The sequence below is a fragment of the Peromyscus maniculatus genome, chromosome 2 (genome assembly GCF_049852395.1).
Source record: "Peromyscus maniculatus bairdii isolate BWxNUB_F1_BW_parent chromosome 2, HU_Pman_BW_mat_3.1, whole genome shotgun sequence".
Classification (NCBI taxonomy): Eukaryota; Metazoa; Chordata; class Mammalia; order Rodentia; family Cricetidae; genus Peromyscus; species Peromyscus maniculatus.
The window spans coordinates 27118907-27140084 of record NC_134853.1 but is presented as its reverse complement, the minus strand read 5'-3'; the positions used below and the strand labels follow the sequence as shown (position 1 = coordinate 27140084).

The 21178-nt window shown below is 38.6% G+C and overlaps 1 protein-coding gene across 2 annotated transcripts in view; it reads right to left on the bottom strand.

Moving 5' to 3' along the window:
* Positions 1–21178, bottom strand: part of Slc26a7 (solute carrier family 26 member 7) — a 127116-nt gene that overhangs the window by 25604 nt on the left and 80334 nt on the right. Inside the window, exons 9-14 of one of the 2 annotated variants that reach the window (XM_076563870.1) lie at positions 15278–15355; positions 14216–14311; positions 5003–5109; positions 3656–3722; positions 2453–2560; positions 293–430 (exon numbers count right to left, since the gene is read on the bottom strand). In XM_076563870.1, the coding sequence (XP_076419985.1) occupies positions 293–430; positions 2453–2560; positions 3656–3722; positions 5003–5109; positions 14216–14311; positions 15278–15355 (594 nt within the window). The remainder of the gene's footprint in view (positions 1–292; positions 431–2452; positions 2561–3655; positions 3723–5002; positions 5110–14215; positions 14312–15277; positions 15356–21178) is intronic. The other variant, XM_006983277.3, reaches the window with a different exon arrangement.

Genomic DNA, 21178 nt, shown 5'->3' with positions numbered 1-21178 from the left:
ATGTTATAATAGTAGTCACAATAATTTATGCTTCTCTGAAGTTGTTTACCATACTCCATATTCTGAAGAACTAGATCATCACATATTTATTTTAAGACCATGATGAACAAATTTCTTAAAAATATTTAATATTGTCCTATTCTCAGGTTATATTGCAAATGATAGCCAAACATAATATTAAGTTTCTCCTGAGGAACAGGTCTCTAAACACATCTCTACCCTATTGCTGTTTACCTGAGGACATTTTTAGTGAGCTGTAGTATGACACACATCATTAACCTGACATTCCTACCTTGATGACGTCATCAAGTGGTTGACTACTGTCAATTTCCTTTAGGATTATTTTCATTAGATCAGCATTAAATTTCTTTGCATTCAGGAAAACAAGTGGGTTGTTTATTGAGATGATTTTTACCTGTTGCAAGGTTTCCTTTAAAGAGGAAAAAAGGAAGGTTCAGAAATATGAATCAAGTCAGAAAAAATCAGAACAAAAAACAAAAAACAATACCCGATCAGACAAAATCTTGTAAGTCAACATATCACTTAATTGTGGATGCACTATCTCTATCTAAATCTTTAAATTTTTTGCATTCATTTATTTATTCTTGTTTTTACATCCTGGCTGCAGTTTCTCTTCCCTCCTCTTTTCCAAGTCCCCCTTCCAACCTCCCAATCCATCTTACTCTTCCACCTTAGGTAGAGGGCTGGCCTCCCATGGATATCAACCAGCCATGATATATCAAGTATGGATGCAATCTCTTAACTAACATTTTTGTTACAAAAATTTATTTGTAAGTCTTAATGGACTACCACATACATCAAGGAAATACACACATCTGTACTGAGAAACATCAGCAACAAAATAAGTCCACAGCTTTTCAAGGAGTGTCTTGTATTCCTACTCACTGGGTTCTATGAGGCAACAGTCTAGACTGCCCATCCTCCCAAAAAGTCTATCTTTATTCACCCTATAAATTCAAATTAACTTACTGTTATTTTTGCAGTGATGTGGATCAAACACGGCGTCTCTCATACTCTAGGCAAGCACTCTGTTGCTGAGTCCATCAGCATTTTAATACAACTGAAAATGTGTCTCAAAGTGTCCACTATCATCCCTTTATCCAACACTGATGTAAGCCCCCCTCTAGCTAAAGTATGATTTTGCAAATAATTGGCAGTCTAAATTGTAAGAAAGCCATGAGAGACAGTGTCTGGAACACAGTGTACTAGGCCAGCCCTGGATTACACTGCAGTGCCAGATTGTAGACAAAAGGTGTGGACAGGGAGAAGAAAAGGTTTTGACACAAAATATAACTACTTTGTCCATCTGCTCTTGACAGCACTTGGTGCTGTCAGACCTAAACCCCCTTTTCTGTGACTTTGGGACAGGCATCTGATTGAGAAGATGGCCAATCCTGTGCAATGATAGCTCCTTACCAAGCAAGCAAGGCATTACTCCTTCAGGCCTTAGTATTCCCACAGAAGAAGAGATGCAGAGACTAGCCATGCAGGCAGGCAGAAGAAATAAAGAATTAGGTACATAAATGTGGGTAATTTGTAGACCTCGCTATTTGCTCATTTTTTAAACAAATGTTTAAAATGTGTATTTCAGGGTTTATAAAACTGAAAATACTCAACTCTAGAAAGTGAGGGAATTGCAACAAATAATACAAGAAAGCAAAAGGTTAAGCTGCCAATATAACTTTTAGTCGAGAGGCAACCACTTAGAAACTGAAAATAAACCATTAATGTTTAAGTCTGTCATATACAGTCATCCGATTTGATTGTTCCAGTAGTTTCAAGATGGAAAAACTACATATTTGTTAAAGAATGAAGATCCAAGTTGCTGCAACTAAGAAATCCTCAACAGAACTGAGTTTGTTGAATGAGAAGAGTATCCCAAGTTAGAAATGGGCATTTTGCATGGAGGTAAAAAGGGGAGTAGCACCATTTTAAATAAGCTAAAATTTTCATCCAACAGTTTATATGCAAATTATATGCAATCTTATTCACATCTCTTATTTTTATGGAAAGTATTATGAAACCACTGAGATGTAACATTTTAATAAAATGGGGATTTTTATGAGCAAAAGTTATTATTATATGGGTGACAGAAGACAATCAAGACTTGAGAACGTAAGAAATTTCTAGCATTTGTATCTGTCCTAAAAGTCCCTCATTCACACTAAGTTATACTTGGCCCACAAGACAAGGATTATGCAGTTTGCTCACCAGTGATTTTTAGAGTGAAAACTCGTCAACCTAAAATCATATTCTATCTGAAAGATGAGGACATCAGTGGGGGATGATGGGACTATGGGTTAAATTCCCATGGGAAAAATATGAAAGAAAAGAAAGGCTGACTTGGTTGAAAACTTGAGCCTGGGACACCCTCCAAGGCTTTGAGTCAAACAGCCCTCTGTGAAGTAAATCTCTTATTAAAAGAACAAACCATTCTCCTGGGTGTCACAGAAAGACTCCTGATGTTACTTCCTGTTTTCAGGCTACCTGGAAAGACCTTGACACTGGTCGTTTTGGAAGGAGGCCAGTTCTCTGTGTTCTGAGGGGAATCATAAGGTAATGAAGCAAGTGAATAAGAAAATAAAGGAGAAATGTTAACCAAACATTTATCAAACAGGTTCAAAGTGAGGCCAACTTTTAAAAATGGGCAAAAATGATTCAAGTGAACACTTACATTGTTATTATTTTTCCCCCACTTTAAACTTTTCTGGTTATTATTTAAAACAAGAAACCAGAACTGCCCATTCCTGCCTAGTGGGCTCTATTCTGGGTACACAGCCACAGGCAAAAACCCTTGGCTTAACTCAGTGGGTCACAAAACAAAACAGACAGACGAGAATGTGGGAAGGGGGGATGAAGCAAGGGATGGGTTCATGGAGTTAAGAGAGAGGTGAGAGAGGACGGGGTAAAAGCAACCTGCATGAAATTGTCAAAGAACAACTTTAAATTTTACAAGATAATAGAACTCCAACACTCAGATGGCACCTTACACATGTGCAAAGCAAGCCAGTTTATGTAAATGGCCTTTTTATGAACCGTCTCCACTGTACATAATTCTATGCCTATTGGCATTCTAGACAGAATCTCGGATTTAATTACTCTCAGCTAATAATTCAGTATCACTGTATTTTCAATAACGTTTTTAAAATTCTTTGACAATTTTATACATGCATACATATGATCATATTCACCACCCTAACTGTGACTCGGTAATTATAACAGCAGTCCATGAATGACTTGTTTCTTTTTTTTTTTTCTATTCACTAATTTTCTTTATCACTTAAGGAAGAAAAAGCTATCAGTTTGGATTATTTTATATAATTTAGTAATGGAAAAGAAGTTTTCAAATGCTTGAAGTAATCTCTGCCACAAGTCAATTGTGAACTGAAATTCTACGAACCATGATGTGATCTAATTAGAAACCTAAATTCAAAGAGATTTTTCTTTTTCTCTACTGACTAATGCATGTCCACTGCCATGTGTGGCGCTCACATATATACCACTAGAAACCAGTACCTAGGAAAATGGCACGATGTTGTCAAGTAGCATAATTTGTCTAATTTTATGACCCTGCAGAACTGTTGTGTCCACAAATGTTGAAGCTTGCATGAAGAGAAAAGGAAGTTGGACTTACGTCATGCAACTCTGTCTTCACCTTAAACTCCAGTTCTTTCATGTTCGTTACACTTAAAGTCTTTGCCCTAAATTCAAGGCAGATGAAAATTACAAGTCATTTCCTGATCACTATATTAACAGAGAAGAATCAAAAGCAGCAAGCTGTTTTTATCTTGAAAATTAGAAATTATGTGGTTTATACTCTATGGTAATTTGTCTAGAAGATATTGGTAAATCTATCTTTTGTGAGGATGCTCCATAGTAGAGAATAACAACAGAGGTATCTAACCAGAAATTAATAAATAGAATATATCTTATTTAATTCCCCAGAATCCCACAGCTCCAAGCTGTAAGAGTTACCCTGATTTTAACAAATTATAAAATGAGAAAGTGCTAAAGACAATACAGTGTCTGATAAAAATCTTGTCAAAAGAGGGGAAGAAAAGGGATGCGGTGGCAAAAAAGCCAAGATAATGATCTGTATTCCAGGTTCTATACAGGCGAAAGTAGATTTTATAGGTTATTTTTACTTTTTAAAGGTATAGGCTCAAATTATTTCATGGATAATCCCATGGGACCCATGAGAATGGAGTATGACAATTAGCAGATGAACTCTGGGAACGGGGGAAAGAAATTGTTCAAAATAGGTGAAGGAGTTGACAGTACTCAGTTGAAAGACAAAGTGATAAGGCATTCCACAGCAAATAACACAGCTTCTAAAAAGTGAAAATGGCCATTCAATTTCCCAAATGATCATTACTGGCACATGTTTATGTCTTGTTGAGTATTGTATCCTTTGTTTTTCAAATGCTATGATAAAGTATATGACCATGAGATTTATTGATTTTAATAGATGCTATGAAATTTGTCATAGTTTGGATTTTAAAGGGCTTGGTTGCCAGCTTACACTGCTGACAGAAGAAGGTAGAACCTTCTAGGGATAAAAGGGACTTAGGTCACTGGGAGTGTGCCCTTGAAGGTGATATTGGCACCATAACCCCTTCTCTCTGTTTTCCAGGCATTTAGGAACAAGTAGATTTATTCCACTATTCTTTTCCACCAGGGATGCACTGGGCCACTACAGGCCCAAGGCAACCTCTAAAATCTAGGCAAAATAAAGTTGTCTCTTTAAGTTGGTTTATTTTGGGGCTCTGTTATGACACTGATGGTTTTTTTTATTATGACCAATATTAGTATATGTCATATGTAAGTAAAATATTTTGCTATCTCTTTTCCTGTTTCCCTACTAGAAGTGAGGGAATATTAAATTATCAAACAATATATATTGTGTAAAATAAAAGCCACTATAATATCATATGTTTTGCTGTGGAGTAAAAAGAAAGCAAGTATTTAAATAAAGCCTTACCTTGGGAAGCGTCCTATCACGATAGCTATGGTGCAGACAACGCCGAACAGCAAGCCCACATTGGCAGCAAAGCATATTGTAAATATGTAAGTACTGATCCATATGCCCTAAAGAGACACGGGAAAAAGAAGACGTGGCTACTCTTTCTCATTTTCCTCAGAACTGCAAATATCTCACAACTGTACTCAACAGCACCCCAGTGAACAAATCTCTAAATATTTGTTTGCTTATTTATTTTCTCTCTCTCTCTCTCCCCCCGCCCCTGTGGTGTGGGGAGTGGGGGAGTGCAAAGGTGAGCAGGCCATGATGTGAGTTGAGTATAGAAAGCCAGATGAAATCTTATTAGAGTCAGATCTCTCCACGTGGGTTTCAGGGATCAAATTCAGGTTGTCAGGTTTGGCAACAAGTGCCTTTACCCACTAAGCCAACTCACCAGACCAAGAACATATTCTTTAATGTGAATACAGAACCATACTGTGGCTCCATCATATTCTCAATGGGAGAAGAGTAAAGGCACTTTGTTTAACCTGGTGGATTGCCAACCCTTAGTTCCAGCCCCACATAGTATATAAAAGATTTGTAAATGGTTGATATGTGTGTGCACAAAAGTATGTCGTAATTTCCTACTATTTCTTATTGGAAAACAATACTAAAAGCAACTATTTGCAGGTTTTTTTGTCATGCTTAGCAATATTCTATTTTCTATGATTACTGTACAAAACACCAATATAGTTTGTTACTATACAAGCTTCTCAAAGCCCAGTGTTAAAGTAACTGAATAAAGCAACATCACCAATGATTTTAGATTAACTCCTAGAAAAACCATTATTTATAAAGAGCCACTTCCTAAAAAGCTAAAATGTCAGGGCTGACTTAATTGTTAGAAGAAATTCCAAGTTTTTTAAGAAAATAAATTCTCATTTAATTGTAATTTTAAATTTATTGTAATTTTACCCACCACTTGAAATTATAATTGCAACAAATAAAAAAGCAGGTATTTCTAAGTTTAGTGATGAAAAGTATCTTCAAAAACAAAAATAATTTACAAAATCTAGAAAGGTTATACTTCTAAACAGAAAATCATATATTTATAAAATACTAGTCTAAGAATGATTTTCAAATTATTTTCCCCAAATAACATATACCATTTTGCCTATCCAGGCAATCCTAACTTGTTTTCTTTCTGTTTCAATGTTTTAGAGTACCTTCAAAAACATAATTCATATCATCCATAAGTGAAAGATTGAAAACCCACTCTGTTACCTAAAGATAACATAAAATCTTGGTGACAGCTGTGTCACGCACCCCTCCTAAGGCTGAGGGATTATCTGAGAAGGGGTGGAAAGAGTGTGAGAACCACAGGTAGTGGATGGCCACAACAAAATTGTTTTCTGGGCCCAACAAGGCAACTGCACATACACACTCACCTCGGTTGTAATAGTATGCACAAGACACATGCAAGCTTAAACTAGACAAACAACTAGAGATAAGCATAAAATCCCACCCCCTGATGGAGGAATTTTGGGCAATTGATAGCTCCCAGGAGAGGGAGAATCTGTTTTCCTTAAGGGTGTGATCCCTGGTGGGTTAACCACACTCTGGGGAAAAGCTTGACTCTTACAGCAATTAGGCAACACAAATTGAACTCCATAGATTTAAAAAAAAGACCAAGTTGGGTGAGGGTAGATCCAGGAGGAGCTGGAGGCAGGGGTGTGAATACGATCAAAATGCATTGTGTGAAGTTCTTGGTATTTAAAGAAAGGTAAAATGTTTATTTAGAAATGAAAAAAGAAATTTTTTTTTTTTTTTTTTTTTTTTTTGGTTTTTCGAGACAGGGTTTCTCTGTGTAGCTTTGTGCCTTTCCTGGAACTCACTTGGTAGCCCAGGCTGGCCTCGAACTCACAGAGATCCGCCTGGCTCTGCCTCCTGAGTGCTGGGATTAAAGGCGTGCGCCACCACCGCCCGGCAAAACAAAGAAATCTTGAGGAATGGACATAGTGACTTTCCTTAGACAAGTCTGAAGTAAATGTTTCTAGAGTGTATTTTAGACTTAAATTTTTTTTTGTATTCTCTACCAAAACCTGGTTCAAAATATGCTGTTTTGTAAAGCTAAGCCCTTGGAAGCAAATGGAGAGAGTTTTATCTTTTCCAATAAAAGACACAAACATTCTGGCATAAAAGAAAACAGTATATTTTAAATGATTCTGTTTTTGTAACTAATTCCTGTAAACATAATTCTAGATTATGACTTACGAGATCAACCCCAGCGTACCATCTCATAGGTTGTGACAGAATTGTTCCTCTTTAATTCAGATGAATTGGCAGTCATTTTGGTCTTTATTTCTGTATACTGTTTTTCCTTTCTATGACATTGTATTTAAATCATATACAAAGTAGGGCTGAACGCTTTATACCACAACTTCCACTTCTATGATGACTCTGAGCTCTACCTGTCTCAGGTGCTGAGCCTGCCTGAGTATGGCAGACCCTCACCAGAGCATCATGAGGCTCGCTTCTGCTGACCAATCTCCAGAATTGGCGAATGGCTTGAGGATTTTAGGATCTTGTCATTAAAAAAAACCCAACAAAACAAAACAAAAAAACAGAGCCTGGAGGCCAGAATTCATTAAATAAGCCAAACAATTGCAATAACAGCTAGCTCTGTGCTTTTTCATTTAATTTTTGTGGGAATCTCAGACATGAGCACTGTGTTTACATCATTTCCACCTCTACCTCTTCTCTTCCAACTCTGCCTATGTCTCCCCTCTCCCTTTCAAACTCATGGTCTCTCCTTCTTTAATTATTGTTTTATATATGCATATAAATAGAGACTCCTGAGTCCATTTAGTGTTGTTCATATCCATATGTTTTTAAGACTGATGGTTGAGGTTTGAATAACCCAAGGTGTACATCTCTGGAGACTGATTCTCCCTCTCTTTATTGGTCATTGTCTATAGCTCTTCATCTAGGTGTATGGCCTTGTGAGAATCCCCTATGTTGGTATATCAACTGGTGTTGACATGTGAAGGCCTCGTATTATTGAGATTTCATGGATGAAACTTCCCTATCATATATAAAAAACATTACCTACCAGATGCATTCTGGTCCTCTGGCTCTTAATAATACTTCTACCCTCTCTCCTACACTTTTCCCTGAGCATTAGGTGTGCAAGTTGTCTTGTACACCTAACACCGATATTAACTGGTTTTGGGCACCTCACAGTCATTATTGTCCATATTTTGACCAATTGAGGATCTCTGTAAGTCTTTATCTGCACCAGAAAGAAGCTTTTCAGATGGGAGGGTGAGAGATTCACTTACCTGTGGGTGTAAAGGTAAGTATTTAGGAGGTGGTTAGAGATTATATTTGTTTAGAAAAATGGCAATGGTAGGTTCTTCTCTAGGATCCAGTTGGCTAGGTTCACAGTACCAGGCATGAATTATTGAGTGGGCCTTAAATCCAACTAGACGGCTATTGTACCTTTGAGGACACCTTGGCCATGTTGGTCATTGTTGCAATTCATAGATTTTACAGCTCGGTGATTCTATCAATTGCTTTTCCCCCTAGCATCTTGCATAGCACCTTTGGATACTATGAGAGCTAGTCCTTAGGAGAACACTTCTAGTTGTTTCACCTCGTTTCCTCCGAGACCTGTATCTGAAGTGTGTGGAATCTTTAGCAGTCAGGCCTTCCCTGAGTTTTGGGAGGCAACCATGTGTAAGGGCAATAGACTGTTATTCTGGGAGTCTCTTGAACTCCTCTGACCAACAACCGCAGGGAAGTTTCCCATGTCTGGCACTGGGGTTTTTGTTTGATAGTCTGTAGCTCTGGAGGGAAGCATTATCCAACTCACTCCCTTCTCTCCATCTACCTGCCTTTACTGAGCTTGCCTGTAATTTTAAACTCCTTCCCTCTCTCCTCTCTGTATCGTTCTCCCTCCTTCCCTCCCAACAATATCCCCTCTGGCTTTCCCATTTCCCTCTTAACAGCACCTGTGTCCTACCGTTCCCTGTCTAGAGCACCCCAGCATGGCCTTGTTTTACTTTCAGGGTTTCTATGGTTAGTCCAGGTTATATAGTCATATCTAAACAATACAGCTCTACACCCACAGCTGCATCCTCTATAGATCAGGCTCTACAAGTGCTTAGTAACTTCCTATGATTACTTTATAGCTAATATCAAATGTAAATTAATAATAAACTACTCTCAACAGTGTTCTGTAACAATTCCTGTTACAAAGGCCCAGATATCAGGCACATATTACAGATATCAGGAAATGGCGAGCTCTTATCTCTCACACTCTTTTTGAAAGAACTGCTTGGGATCCATAACCCCTAAACACAGGTTAACCTCCAAGCTGCCTGAACTGTAGGAGACATCTCTTCTCATTCCTTAAAGACAATAAGTCAGTGAAAATAGTTTAGCAGCCACTGACTTACTTCACTCCCCTGACCTATGTCATGCTATCTGCTGGGATGATGGGTCCACACCATTGAAATCATATACATCTGATATGTCATGCTATCTGCTGGGTCCATACCACTGAAATTATATACATCTGATATGTCATGCTATCCACTGGGTCCACACCATTGAAATTATATACATCTGATATGTCATGCTATCCGCTGGGTCCACACCATTGAAATTATATACATCTGATATGTCATGCTATCCACTGGGTCCACACCATTGAAATTATATATATCTGATATGTCATGCTATCTGCTGGGTCCACACCATTGAAATTATATACATCTGATATGTCATGCTATCCACTGGGTCCACACCATTGAAATTATATACATCTGATACGTCATGCAATCCACTGGGTCCATTCCATTGAAATTATATACATATCTGATCAGCTTCTCAACTCAGTTCAAAACCTGTGAGTGAAACTCTTGTTTAGAGTCCTATTTCCTCACTTCTCTGCAGGGTTTTTTACACCAAACTCTAAATTGAATCACTCTAAAACTGTGAAAAAAAAAACGAAAAAAAAAAGAACAAGAAACTTCTGGGGTTTGGGAGTGCTTAGGGGTTTTTTTGTTTGTTTTGGTTTTCATTTTCATTTTTTCAAAGACAGAGCTTCTCTATGAAGCCCTGGCTGTCCTGGACTCTCTCTGTAGACCAAGCTGGCCTTGAATGCATAAAAATCTACCTGCCTCTGCCTCCAGAGTATTGGGATTAAAGGTGCACACCACCCCCGACCTGGCTGACTTCTGTTTTTTTAAGTGGTGACTTCTTACATAATCTTTGAACTTTATACTTTCAAATCAGTGGTTCTCAACTTTCCCAATGCTATGACCCTTACAGTTCCCCTTGTTGTGGTGACCCCCAAACATAAAATGATTTTGTTGCTATTTCATAACTGTGATTTTGCTACTGTTGTGAATCATAATGTAAATATTTTGGGAGATAAAAGTTTGCAAAAGGGGCCACAATCCACAGGTTGAGAACCACTCCTTTAAGTTATATTACACACACACACACACACACACACACACACACACCGATCTTTGGTGAAGCGGCTAAGAAATGTGTGTGTGTGTGTGTATATATATATATATATATATATATATATATATATATATATATATATATATAGCGTTTTTGTTGCTGGAGGGCTTCTCTCCAGGTTCCACCAAGCCCCACAGTCCCATAATCCACGTATAAAATAATCACTCAGACGCTTATATTACTTATAAACTGTATGGCCGTGGCAGGCTTCTTGCTAACTGTTCATTTATCTTAAATTAACCCATTTTTATAAATCTATACCTTGCCATGTGGCTGGTGGCTTACCAGCGTCTTACATGCTGTTTGTCCTGGCGGTGGCTGTAGTGACTCTCCCCCCTTCTTCCTGTTTCCCCAATTCTCCTCTCTCCTTGTCCTGCCTATACTTCCTGTATGTGTGTGTATATATATATATATATATATATAGCTCTAGCTTTAGCTTTAGCTTTAGCTTCATATACATATATGAAGCTAAAGAGAGGGCTCAGTGATTAAGATCACTAGCTGATCTTCTAAAGGATCCAAGGTCAATTCTCAACAGCCACATGGCTGCTCACAACTGTCTGTAACTCCTGTTCCAGGAGATCTGACATCTTCTTTTGGCCTCAGCTGGCCATAGTGCATGGTGTACAGACGTACATCTAGTCAAAATATCCATAACATAAAACATAAGTTCTTAAACCGTTTTAAAACTGTTTATAAAGACTCTTTCAGACTCAACATGCCCAAGTACACACTTGTTAGCTTTATCTCCAAATCTCGTCTTTCTCCACTGTTTCCTTGGCAATAAAACTAAGATTCACAAACATACTGTAGTCAGCAGTCTTGGAATCACACCTCACCCACTCTTTTTGCTCTTTCAACTCCCTGTCCAATCTCTTCTCCAAGTCTCTCAATTATAACAAAAACGACTGGAAACTACCACCCTCAACTCACTGATGATCCCCTGCCTCACACTTTACTGTTCCTCTCTATTCTATCTAACAGCCTCCTGCTTAGGTGCCTGCTTCTGGATCAGCCTTGTAAACCTCCTTGTGTGCCTCTCTAAGATAAATTTGCATATTGGGTTGATATTATACATTAAATACATTTGTATGCCACTACCTCGTGTTAAAATACAGTCAAAGCATAGTATAAAATGAATCTATAAAACAAAAAAAAACATCTAAAATGAGAAATAAATGTGTTTTTAAAACCCAAACTGTACATAAGATATAAACCTGCCCAATACTCAGAAGTTTGGATGATAATCAAGAAAAGCATGGGAATCCCACAATGTGTTCTCAGTTTTCAATCCACTCTAGTCTTTCGAGGTTATCAGAATCTTGACAGGTCTTTACAGTAATTTGATTGGTAAGAGTCAGGAGGGACGAGAGCCTTTAGGTTTTCTGGTTGAGGCTGGCTCAGCAGAGAAGCAGCGAACACACCAGCAGACATGCATTTGATAAGCTCAGACTGCATCAAACCTGGATTGCCATTTGTGTCACTCAATCTTGTTCCCAACCAGAGAAGAACTACTGGTGTTTTCATTGTCGTTGTGACAAAGTACTAGAGGAAAACACCCCAGAGCAGAAAGGGTTTATTTTGATTGTGGCTTCAAGGATTTCAGGTCATGGTGTTGGTGTGGGTATGGCAAAGCAAATCACTTCACATTATTGAGACAAAATGACTATTGATGGCCTTTTCTCTTTCTTTACCTGGTCCCCAGCCTTGGGGATCCATTCCACATTCAGCACAGGTCTTTACATCTCAGTTCATCCTCTCTGAAAACAGCATGGTAGACACACCTAGAGTTATACTTTACTAATCTCAGTGTTTCTCAGTTTACTCACTTTGACAACCGAAACTATTGTCACAGTTAGAGATGAAGGAAGACAGAGAATGCAGAAGTGACAGTGTCAGATCCCCAAGCATCCTGTAATTTCTAAAGCTACTGCTCAGCTAGGGACACATCTTGAGCAGACATGCCTAAATCAGAACTGTAGGCTGCACCTGATTACTTGCCATATCCTGCTGCTACCGCATTGACTGTAGTCCTAAAAGAATCACTGAGACCTAGCCAATGAGAGAGAAAGAAAGAGAAACCTGAAACAGATTCAAAGAATAGATTTGGGCATGTAATGAAGGGGGGAAAAACTAGTGATACACATGGAAATCCAAGCACACACTTACTTCTTTTAAAAAAGATAAAATTAGATGAAAAAAAGCAATCTGGAAAAACTAAATAAAGAAATTTACTCTAAATCAAAACAGTATCCATATAAACAGTATTTAAAGTTGCAAAGCAGGATAAACATAACTGAACATACATAGTAGGGTATACAAAAGCAAGCCAAAGACCCTGCACACAGGAAAAATAAAATAAATAAATAAAAATACCAATAAATTCATGGTTCATTAAGGAGAAGGCAGAACATATATTTACAGAGCAATATTCAAGTACAGGTTAAGAGAAACATTTTGTAACCAGTTCCTACCCTGAGGTCAAACCTGAGGTTTACAGTAATTTTATACTGTACCCTAAGCCACAGAAAATAGTCAAATATGATGTTACTGAATTTTGTGGTCAGGAAGAATAAAGGTCATGGAGCGTTAATTTAGAGAAGCATGCTCACATAAAATACAAGTTATGTTGACGTCTCTACCTTATCTATCAGTGTCTGAAAATATAGCTGGCTCTAAAAGAGCCTGGGGGAAAGCATTTTAGACATTCTCTTATGGTATATAAAATGATCAGTATTTTCAAAATGAAATGACTCAGGGAATATAAACTCCATGAGAATTCTTAGGAAACTACTTGAAAATGACACACAAAATAAAGATAAAGGACTCTTGAACCAGATTTTTAAAAAAGACTTATGGCAAACAATAAATTTGTGTTTCTGTGCCTTCTTCTTGCGCAAATAATATCAAGCAGGTCAAGTCTTTATCAGTCTATGAATCCCTCATGGACTCAACCGTGTGCTGTGCTAACAGTCACAGAAGCAATATTGTGAAAGTAAGCACCAGTGTATGCCCAAAAGCTCCATAGCACAAAATGTAGGTCATGATATTTCAACAGGACAAGTGCCGTGTAGGGCAGAACAGAGGCTACTCATGAGATTCTTCACTCACCCTGGAGAGTGGGAGGATATTTGGGGACACTTGTATGTAGGCTAGTTTCTCTAGAATGTAAGTACACTAAATATTTCTGTTAGCCAAAACACACTTTCTCAGTGTTTAGTGTTATCTAATCTGTTCTGTTCCCAGAGATATCTTATTAATGTAACCCTCCCCACGGTTTAATCCATTTGGAAGACAAGTTGTAAGACTTTTTGGCATTAATGTAGATACCATTGAGATCCACCTTGTATCCACATATCATACATTTAATGCCGGGTTTTCATGCACATAATAAGTCATCATATTTCTCATTGTGCATTTCTTCAGTAAGCTCTGCCTTCAAAATCAATCCATAATTTAAACTGGAACCCTCAATCCACTCAAATTAGCTAGTATATCTTTGAAAATTTTCAAATTACATATTCATCAAAATAAGAAAAAATTTTCATGCTTTCATTCAAATTGTGAAAATCTAACTGGGCATACCCAAGTCTCAAATGGTTAACTGTGCTTCCTGCCAATGAAAGTATTAGAGTATATTTGGTAGCATGTGCTTAAGCCAAAGAGGAAATGTCTGGTCCAACTGCTACTTACCCAATCGATTTTATCCACATTCCAGTATTTTTTTAAATCCCGGAACTGTATTAACATTCCCTTCAGTCCCACAACAATAATGCTTGCAAGAACGCACTGCAAAGGAAAAATAAGTTGGGGAGAAGCAGGACAAAGATTTTAATGTGAGTTTAAAGGCACCAAGGTATTGTTGGTTGTTTTTCTAAAAGTAAATTGTTGAGAAAAGCTGTCACCAATTAGGTTAAAGTAATATTTGCTTGTTCAAAATTAACTTATTTTGTGCTTTAGGGATACAACATCAATTTTAGGAACTCATGGGCAAAACTGTTGCAAATTGAAAAGAACAGATAAGAAAAAGAAAAACTGAATTATGAAGGTGACTGTCACAAGGCCGGAGGTCCTTTCATTAGAGTCACTGTATTTTATTTGAAATACGTTTGTTACAGAAATTATACATTTGTCTCATATATTTCTTTACATGGGTCCTAATGGTAGTTATTTGTTTCACCTATAGATATTTACACCTGTGAAAAATGAACTTGAGTATTAGGCAGTTATCTTATGGAATGGTGCCTCTTCCTTGAAAAACTAGGACTTAGAACACTGGAGGCTAAGACTGGGATGGCAGCTCAGATTGCTTGGGAGCCCAGGATTTATGATGGATTAGGTGAAGCATCAGTGTGGAGGTCCACTGAATAAAAGATGTGTCTATGCTGTGAAAATGGATTTTGTCCTCTAGCCTAGACTCTGCAAAATTCTTTGAAAGCCCCTCTCTTTCCACCTGGGGTCAAACCAAAGAATTTGTGCATGCTCAGTTAGTACTCTACCATGGAGCTACACCGAGTCTCAGAAGTCTGCTTTTCATGAGATTATTTCTACTTCGCCCTGATGAGCCAGAAGACTGTCACCATTTTTTTCCCTTTCTCCCTTGTGAAATATGGTGTTTTTTCCACTATGCTCAATGTTCACTTAAGTAAAATGATTTCCAGATTTAGTATTATTGAATTTATTCTCCCAGGATATTTAGTGCACAATAATTCTAATTAAAGGTCAAGAAGTATATCATATAAAGCACTACTGTACCATAGGCAGCCAGTACAGCAAAGGTCCTATTGCATAGATGACTACAAGGACGGAAAGGCAAGATATTAGACAGGCCACCTGAAAAACACAAGACAGACAAAAAAAGAAAGCCTTGAGCTCTACTGTTATTTCAAAGCTATGGGAATAGGGGCAAAAAACAAAATGTTGGCATATTGTTAAATTGCATGGACTGTCCTTATCTGTGTTTTGCAGTGAAGAGACATCAAATGTAACAGTTGACAAACTGGTACAACCAAATGAAGTCAGTGATGAGACAAGTACACATACAAACAGGACACCATTTATTTGCACAGCACATCATAGCGGTGGCTGGTTGCAAGTGAGAGTGAGACTTCTGAGGAAAATCCTACAGCCTGACACCACTCATTATTTTCTAGAAGGTCATGTGGGTAACCATTGAAGAATTCATAGCCTGGGGTTTTCTTCTGTTAATGACACATTTGCCCCAAAGTGTTGTCTCTCTCTCTCTCTCTCTCTCTCTCTCTCTCTCTCTCTCTCTCTCTCCCCTCACAAGAAACTCTGGCAATGAAGTGGTCAGACGGGGTTGCAGGAGCAGTCTCTGCCAGAACAAAAGACTTGATTTTACTAATCCCAAGTCTTTAGGATCATATTCTATCCCACGGGGCCTGCTGATAAAGGTCATGCCTCCCATAGCAATGACAGAGAACCTGATTTCCCAGAAGCAGAAGTCCCTGACTGCATAAAAACATTTGGCCAGACTGCCATCATAAGAGGCCTTTCACTGGTCCTTAAAGGTATTCACTATGAAGATGGATCGTGTGTACTGGAAAGGCTTGAATTTAAATTAAATACATAAATAATTTCAAAATCCGGCAAGGGCAGTTGAAGGTCTCCAACAATGCTGTTGTGGCAACTGCAGGTACTTGGATACCGTTCCTTTTTGTACAGAGTAATACACATACTTACCAGAGACCTAGAAAGAATGGACAGGTTATAGGACATCCTCCAAACAGCAGTATAAAGCAAATGTGTGGGACTCAAAACCACTGTGATAAGAGAAGCTAGACACAAAAGATACAATTCTGTACCAACGACAATTTTTAAAAGAGAAAAATCATAGGATGCCAGGGGATGGAGGTAGGCACTAAAAGTTAAATATAATTAGACATGGGGAAATGCCTATTTTGAAATAACAGAAATACAGTTGTGTTGATACAGTGAGCTTTACATGAAGAGTCGCGGTGTTTACTAGAGCTAATAAACCTCGAGAATCCTGATTTGTAAAGGGAGAAACTGAATGCATCTGAAACAACTGCTGGCTGTCCTGTGAGCACACCTGGAGCCAGCCAGCACGGTCTCAAACTTGCTGCCTTTGGAGGCCCTGCTGTGGCAGGAGGGGTCGAAAAATAGGGGCATGATGATGACTCGGCTCATCAGACATTCTCTTGGATTAGAACAGGCCTGTATTAGTAGACACGTGGTTAAATGGACAGGAAACTATGCTAACTGTGGCTTTATCTCGGGTAAAACGTCAATGACATTTGTCCTCTCCGTGAGACTTTTTCAATCCAACACTTACAATGCACCTGCAAACAAATTCAGTCCTAGGAGCTGGAATGAATTCAAGCTCAAGTCAACATACCCAGGAAGGATCTGAGACACAGCAAGATGGGTGACTCATCCAAGGTCAGGAAGAAGGGAGGTGACATGTAAGAAGGTAATACCAAGTGTTTTATATCTTATTTATGTTATGTGTATAGATGTTTTCTCTGGATATATGTTTGTGCACTATGGACCTGGTGCTCATGGAGGCCAGAAGAGGGCGTCAGATCCCCTGGAGCTGGACTTACAGATGGCTGCCACTAGGTGGGTGAGAGGAATTGAACCCTGGTCCTCTAGAGGAGCAGCCAGTGTTCTAAGTTGCTGAGCTATCTCTCCAGCCCAACTCCCTTATTTTTAAGTGAAAGCTTAATTTAGCACAAGCAGACATGTTTGGGAAATTCTTCTAACTCCTGTCAAGAATTGCTGGTGGTGGGAAAGTGTGAGTTTATAGGAAGATAGGGATATTGCAGCGCAGCAGGAAGGAGCAGGACCGGGAGGATCTCTGTTTCCCACTCACCTCTCTAGAGGAGGTCAAGTGACAATCTTGGTTTTAATAGTTTTAAACACTAACACTAAGCCAAAGGACACCAAGCCCAATGCACAAACGCTGGATTGTCAAGGGTTTGCTTACTTGTTGAGTTTTGTCTTGTTTACTAACAATGTGTCCCTTTTTTCTCCTTGAACTGAAGTAGGACATGTATCACTCTTCTAATTTTAGATGTTGTCTCAGATTTAAAGTGAAGCGTTTGGTTTCCAGCACTGGCAATGGGGACTGTGTGAACACATAATCAGCTCAATTTGGCATTGTTCTAAGTGAGGCAGTTCAACAAGTGAGGGGTTTTCAGAACTATTTTTTAAAGTTCCTCGTTAGATTACAGTCTACTAAGGATGCTATAAAAACTACACAATGACTAACTAGTGATAAATAAAGTGCAGCTCCTTGAGGCTCTTCACTAACAATATTCAATTTGTTTCTTTTTCCTGTCAGAAAAGAAACAGTGCGTAAGTAATTCCTCAGTAGGTTTCAGAAAGATTTAGGCTATAAATGCCGAAGGCAAGCATTCACATTCTTACCAGCCACAAGGTATTTTCCTCTTCAGTACTTTCCATGCCATGCTGACTAAATGCTTCATGATAATTTTTGTTTTAAAATTTTAAGTTGTCATGTCTCAGAATTAAGTCTGCATAAAAGTTAATGAAATCTTTATTTTCTTCATGTTTGATTATAAGGTTATATACATATGTGTATATATATATATGCAAACATTACATATAAATTCTGTTTCAGAGGGCTGGGGGGATGAAGAAGTGTAGCATTTAATCTGTGCTGTCAATCTCAGCACCATTATAGATTGTTCATTATTTAGAATGATGACCACTAAAGGTATTAGTGTCCTCCATAGATACACAATACTCACTTAGAAAGAACAGATCACAATTGTTTGCTTCCCAAGCAGAAGTCAAATGATGCACAGATTTATGAAAAGTGGTGAAATCGTAAAAGAGATAGGAAAGAGCAGGAAGAAAGAATAAGAAGCAGGACACTAGGCAACATGGCTAAATTAAGACCTTGTAGAAGATGCAAGCAATGAGCCTACTTCTGGAAGAATAAAAGGAATTCAGTTTTGCAAATTAGAGCCCAGAGGCAATCTTAGCGTTGCCAAACAGCATGCCAGCTGCTGTTTTCAGTTGTGGCTGCATAGCCTCTGCAGCAGATGCTGTCTGGCATCCCTCATGGTTTTGTGATCCTCCTGAAGACCCTGAAAAGCACTGATGTGTTTCTGCTGTTGGAAGTGAAGAGAAGCGTGCAAGAGAGGGAGCCAGGGGACACTGAGCTCCCTCCCGCCCAGAGTTAGCATTCCAGTTCAGATAGGAGGGAAGTAAGAAACAGTGTTCACTTGTGCTGTTTGTCTTACTCTCCCAAAGGCTGTTCTTAGATCCACAGGGAGAGCACAGCTAAGAGCACTTCCACATACCGAGGATGAATGTGTGTCTGTCTTTGACTACAGCACTTGCTAATAACTGATCAAGTATCTTTTATTATTCCTATTTAAACAATTCGATTAGATTTCTGAAACACTGAATGAAGTCTTTGCCTTCTATGCGCTTACATAAAATAGTCCCAGATTCCCTGCCCAATAATCGCCATGTTAGCTCCTAAGTACTTGAAATGTGACTAGTCCATATCAAGATTAGTCTGCACATGTAAAATATATACCAGATTCCTAAGCTTTATTGAAGAAAAAATACAAAAACAATTTTGTATATAGTTCTTTAATCCATGTTGAAATTATAATAATTTTATCATATTACACAAGTTAAATGAATTAAAGTCAATTTTCATAGGTTTTCTTTTTTTAAGATGTGGCCACTATGTAATTTAAATTACTTGGGTAGCTCATATTATATTTCTGTTGAACGGGATATTTTAAAGTATGTGATCAAATATCTGATTTTAAATAGAATCTTTCCAACAACAATGTACTCCAATACATTAAGATTTTATTAATGACCACACACACACACTGCCTTTGGTCTGTCTGACCAGACTCTCAGCAAACAGCAGGGGTCTTGAGGGTGAACCACTGCAAACTGGATCCTTGGGCTGGCTGGTATAGTCCATGGCATGTGAAGAAAAGAACTGGGGTTCTGATGCCCAGAACCCACATCACAAAGGCTGGGCATGATGGCACATACTTATAATTCCAGTGCTAGGGACGAGGAAACAGGTGGATCCTGGGAACTCACCAGCCAGCCAGCCAGCCTAACCTACTTTGTAAGATTCACGCCAACAAGAGACCCTGTCTCTAAAAAACAAGGTGAAAAGTTCTCGTGAAATGACACCCAGGGTTGACCTCTGGTCTCTGCACACACATGGGCATGTATACCTGCAAATGCACATGCATTTACATGCACATGAACATGGACAACCTACAAACACACAGAAAGACAGGCAGGCAGGCAAAGCTAAGCGATTGAGAAGGCTTGTCTAAGAAAGCACTAGAGTGAGTAGAAAAAATACATTTCTGAATTGTGCAAAGCCTTTTCTGGGACTGAAGGAAGAAATAAAATGATGGTGTTTTTGTTTTATCAGAAAGCTCACTCTTTGCTCTTGCTTGTAGAGCTGGGGATTGAATCCTGTGCACAGCAGACGAGTGCTCTATTATTAGCTACACCTCCAGCCTTAAATAGATAACTACACAGAAATTTCACAGTGAAGTATTCCTGTGAGAATACTGAAACTCTTGTAGGTGGTAAAGTAATTAATAAGGGTAATGTGCTTATCACCTGTGCTTTGAGGCGCTGTAATTAATTAGATAAAAAGTTGAAGGGCTTCTATGTGTCCCAGGTTAATTTAGTGGGCATGCGTTTCAGGGCCTAGGAGAGGCAGAGCCACTGAAGGGCCTGCGCTGTGAAATCATGTGTGGGAAAAGGCTTTCACGAGTAGTCTGTTCAGAGCCAAACTCTGGAGATCTGGTTAGAACTCTCTTCAGCCACACCGGTTGTCAACTCTACCTATATACACTCAGTGGTTACAACACAAAAGGTCTGAAATGGATACCAAATCATCCTCAATTTGAGCATGGACATTAGTTCGGATTCTCTGTGCAATTGGACAGGCATGGTTGGGAAGCAGTTTTCACCTCAGCAAGCAGGTTATCTGGAGAATACTCTGCTGGTGGGCTTTAGTATTTTGCTAGATTCATTTCTTTTGAAGTTCAATACATAGTTTGCAGGAAAAAAATCTTTTATTAAGTAAGAAGCCTTTAGAAATGTTCTCTTGTTCTAATGGTTCAAACATGTAACTCCCCAGAACGAATCCCTCTCTCCCCATCCTAGTAAATGATGTTATTGACCTGCTCAGATTGTATACTTAGGACAAATTTTCTAAAGTGTTCTTTCTCTTAAGCATTCAATGTTGAAAGTTACAAAGGCTGATCAGAGTTTTCTTGTCACTGATACAGGGATAAGAAATGCATGCAAAGCACCTAAGGCCAGCGACAGCGCACGTCGTGGTGAAGCCACCTCAGGGGTGTATTTCAGCCTCTTTGTCCATAAGACAGGGACACTATCATCTTCCTCAAGCACCCTCAGCAAGTGAGGGCCAACTAGAATGAGAAAACCATCCCAGGAGAAGGCCGTCCCAGCCACACAGGTGTCTTTACTTAAAAACAATAAAACCATAATAAAATCAATTGCAATCATTGACATTTCAAAAGTGGTTTTTTGCGTGCTTAGGTGTTTCACTAGTTCTGCATGTATTGATTGGTTTAATCTTTACAGAGTTATAATTCTCCTTGATCAGCTGAGTCCGTT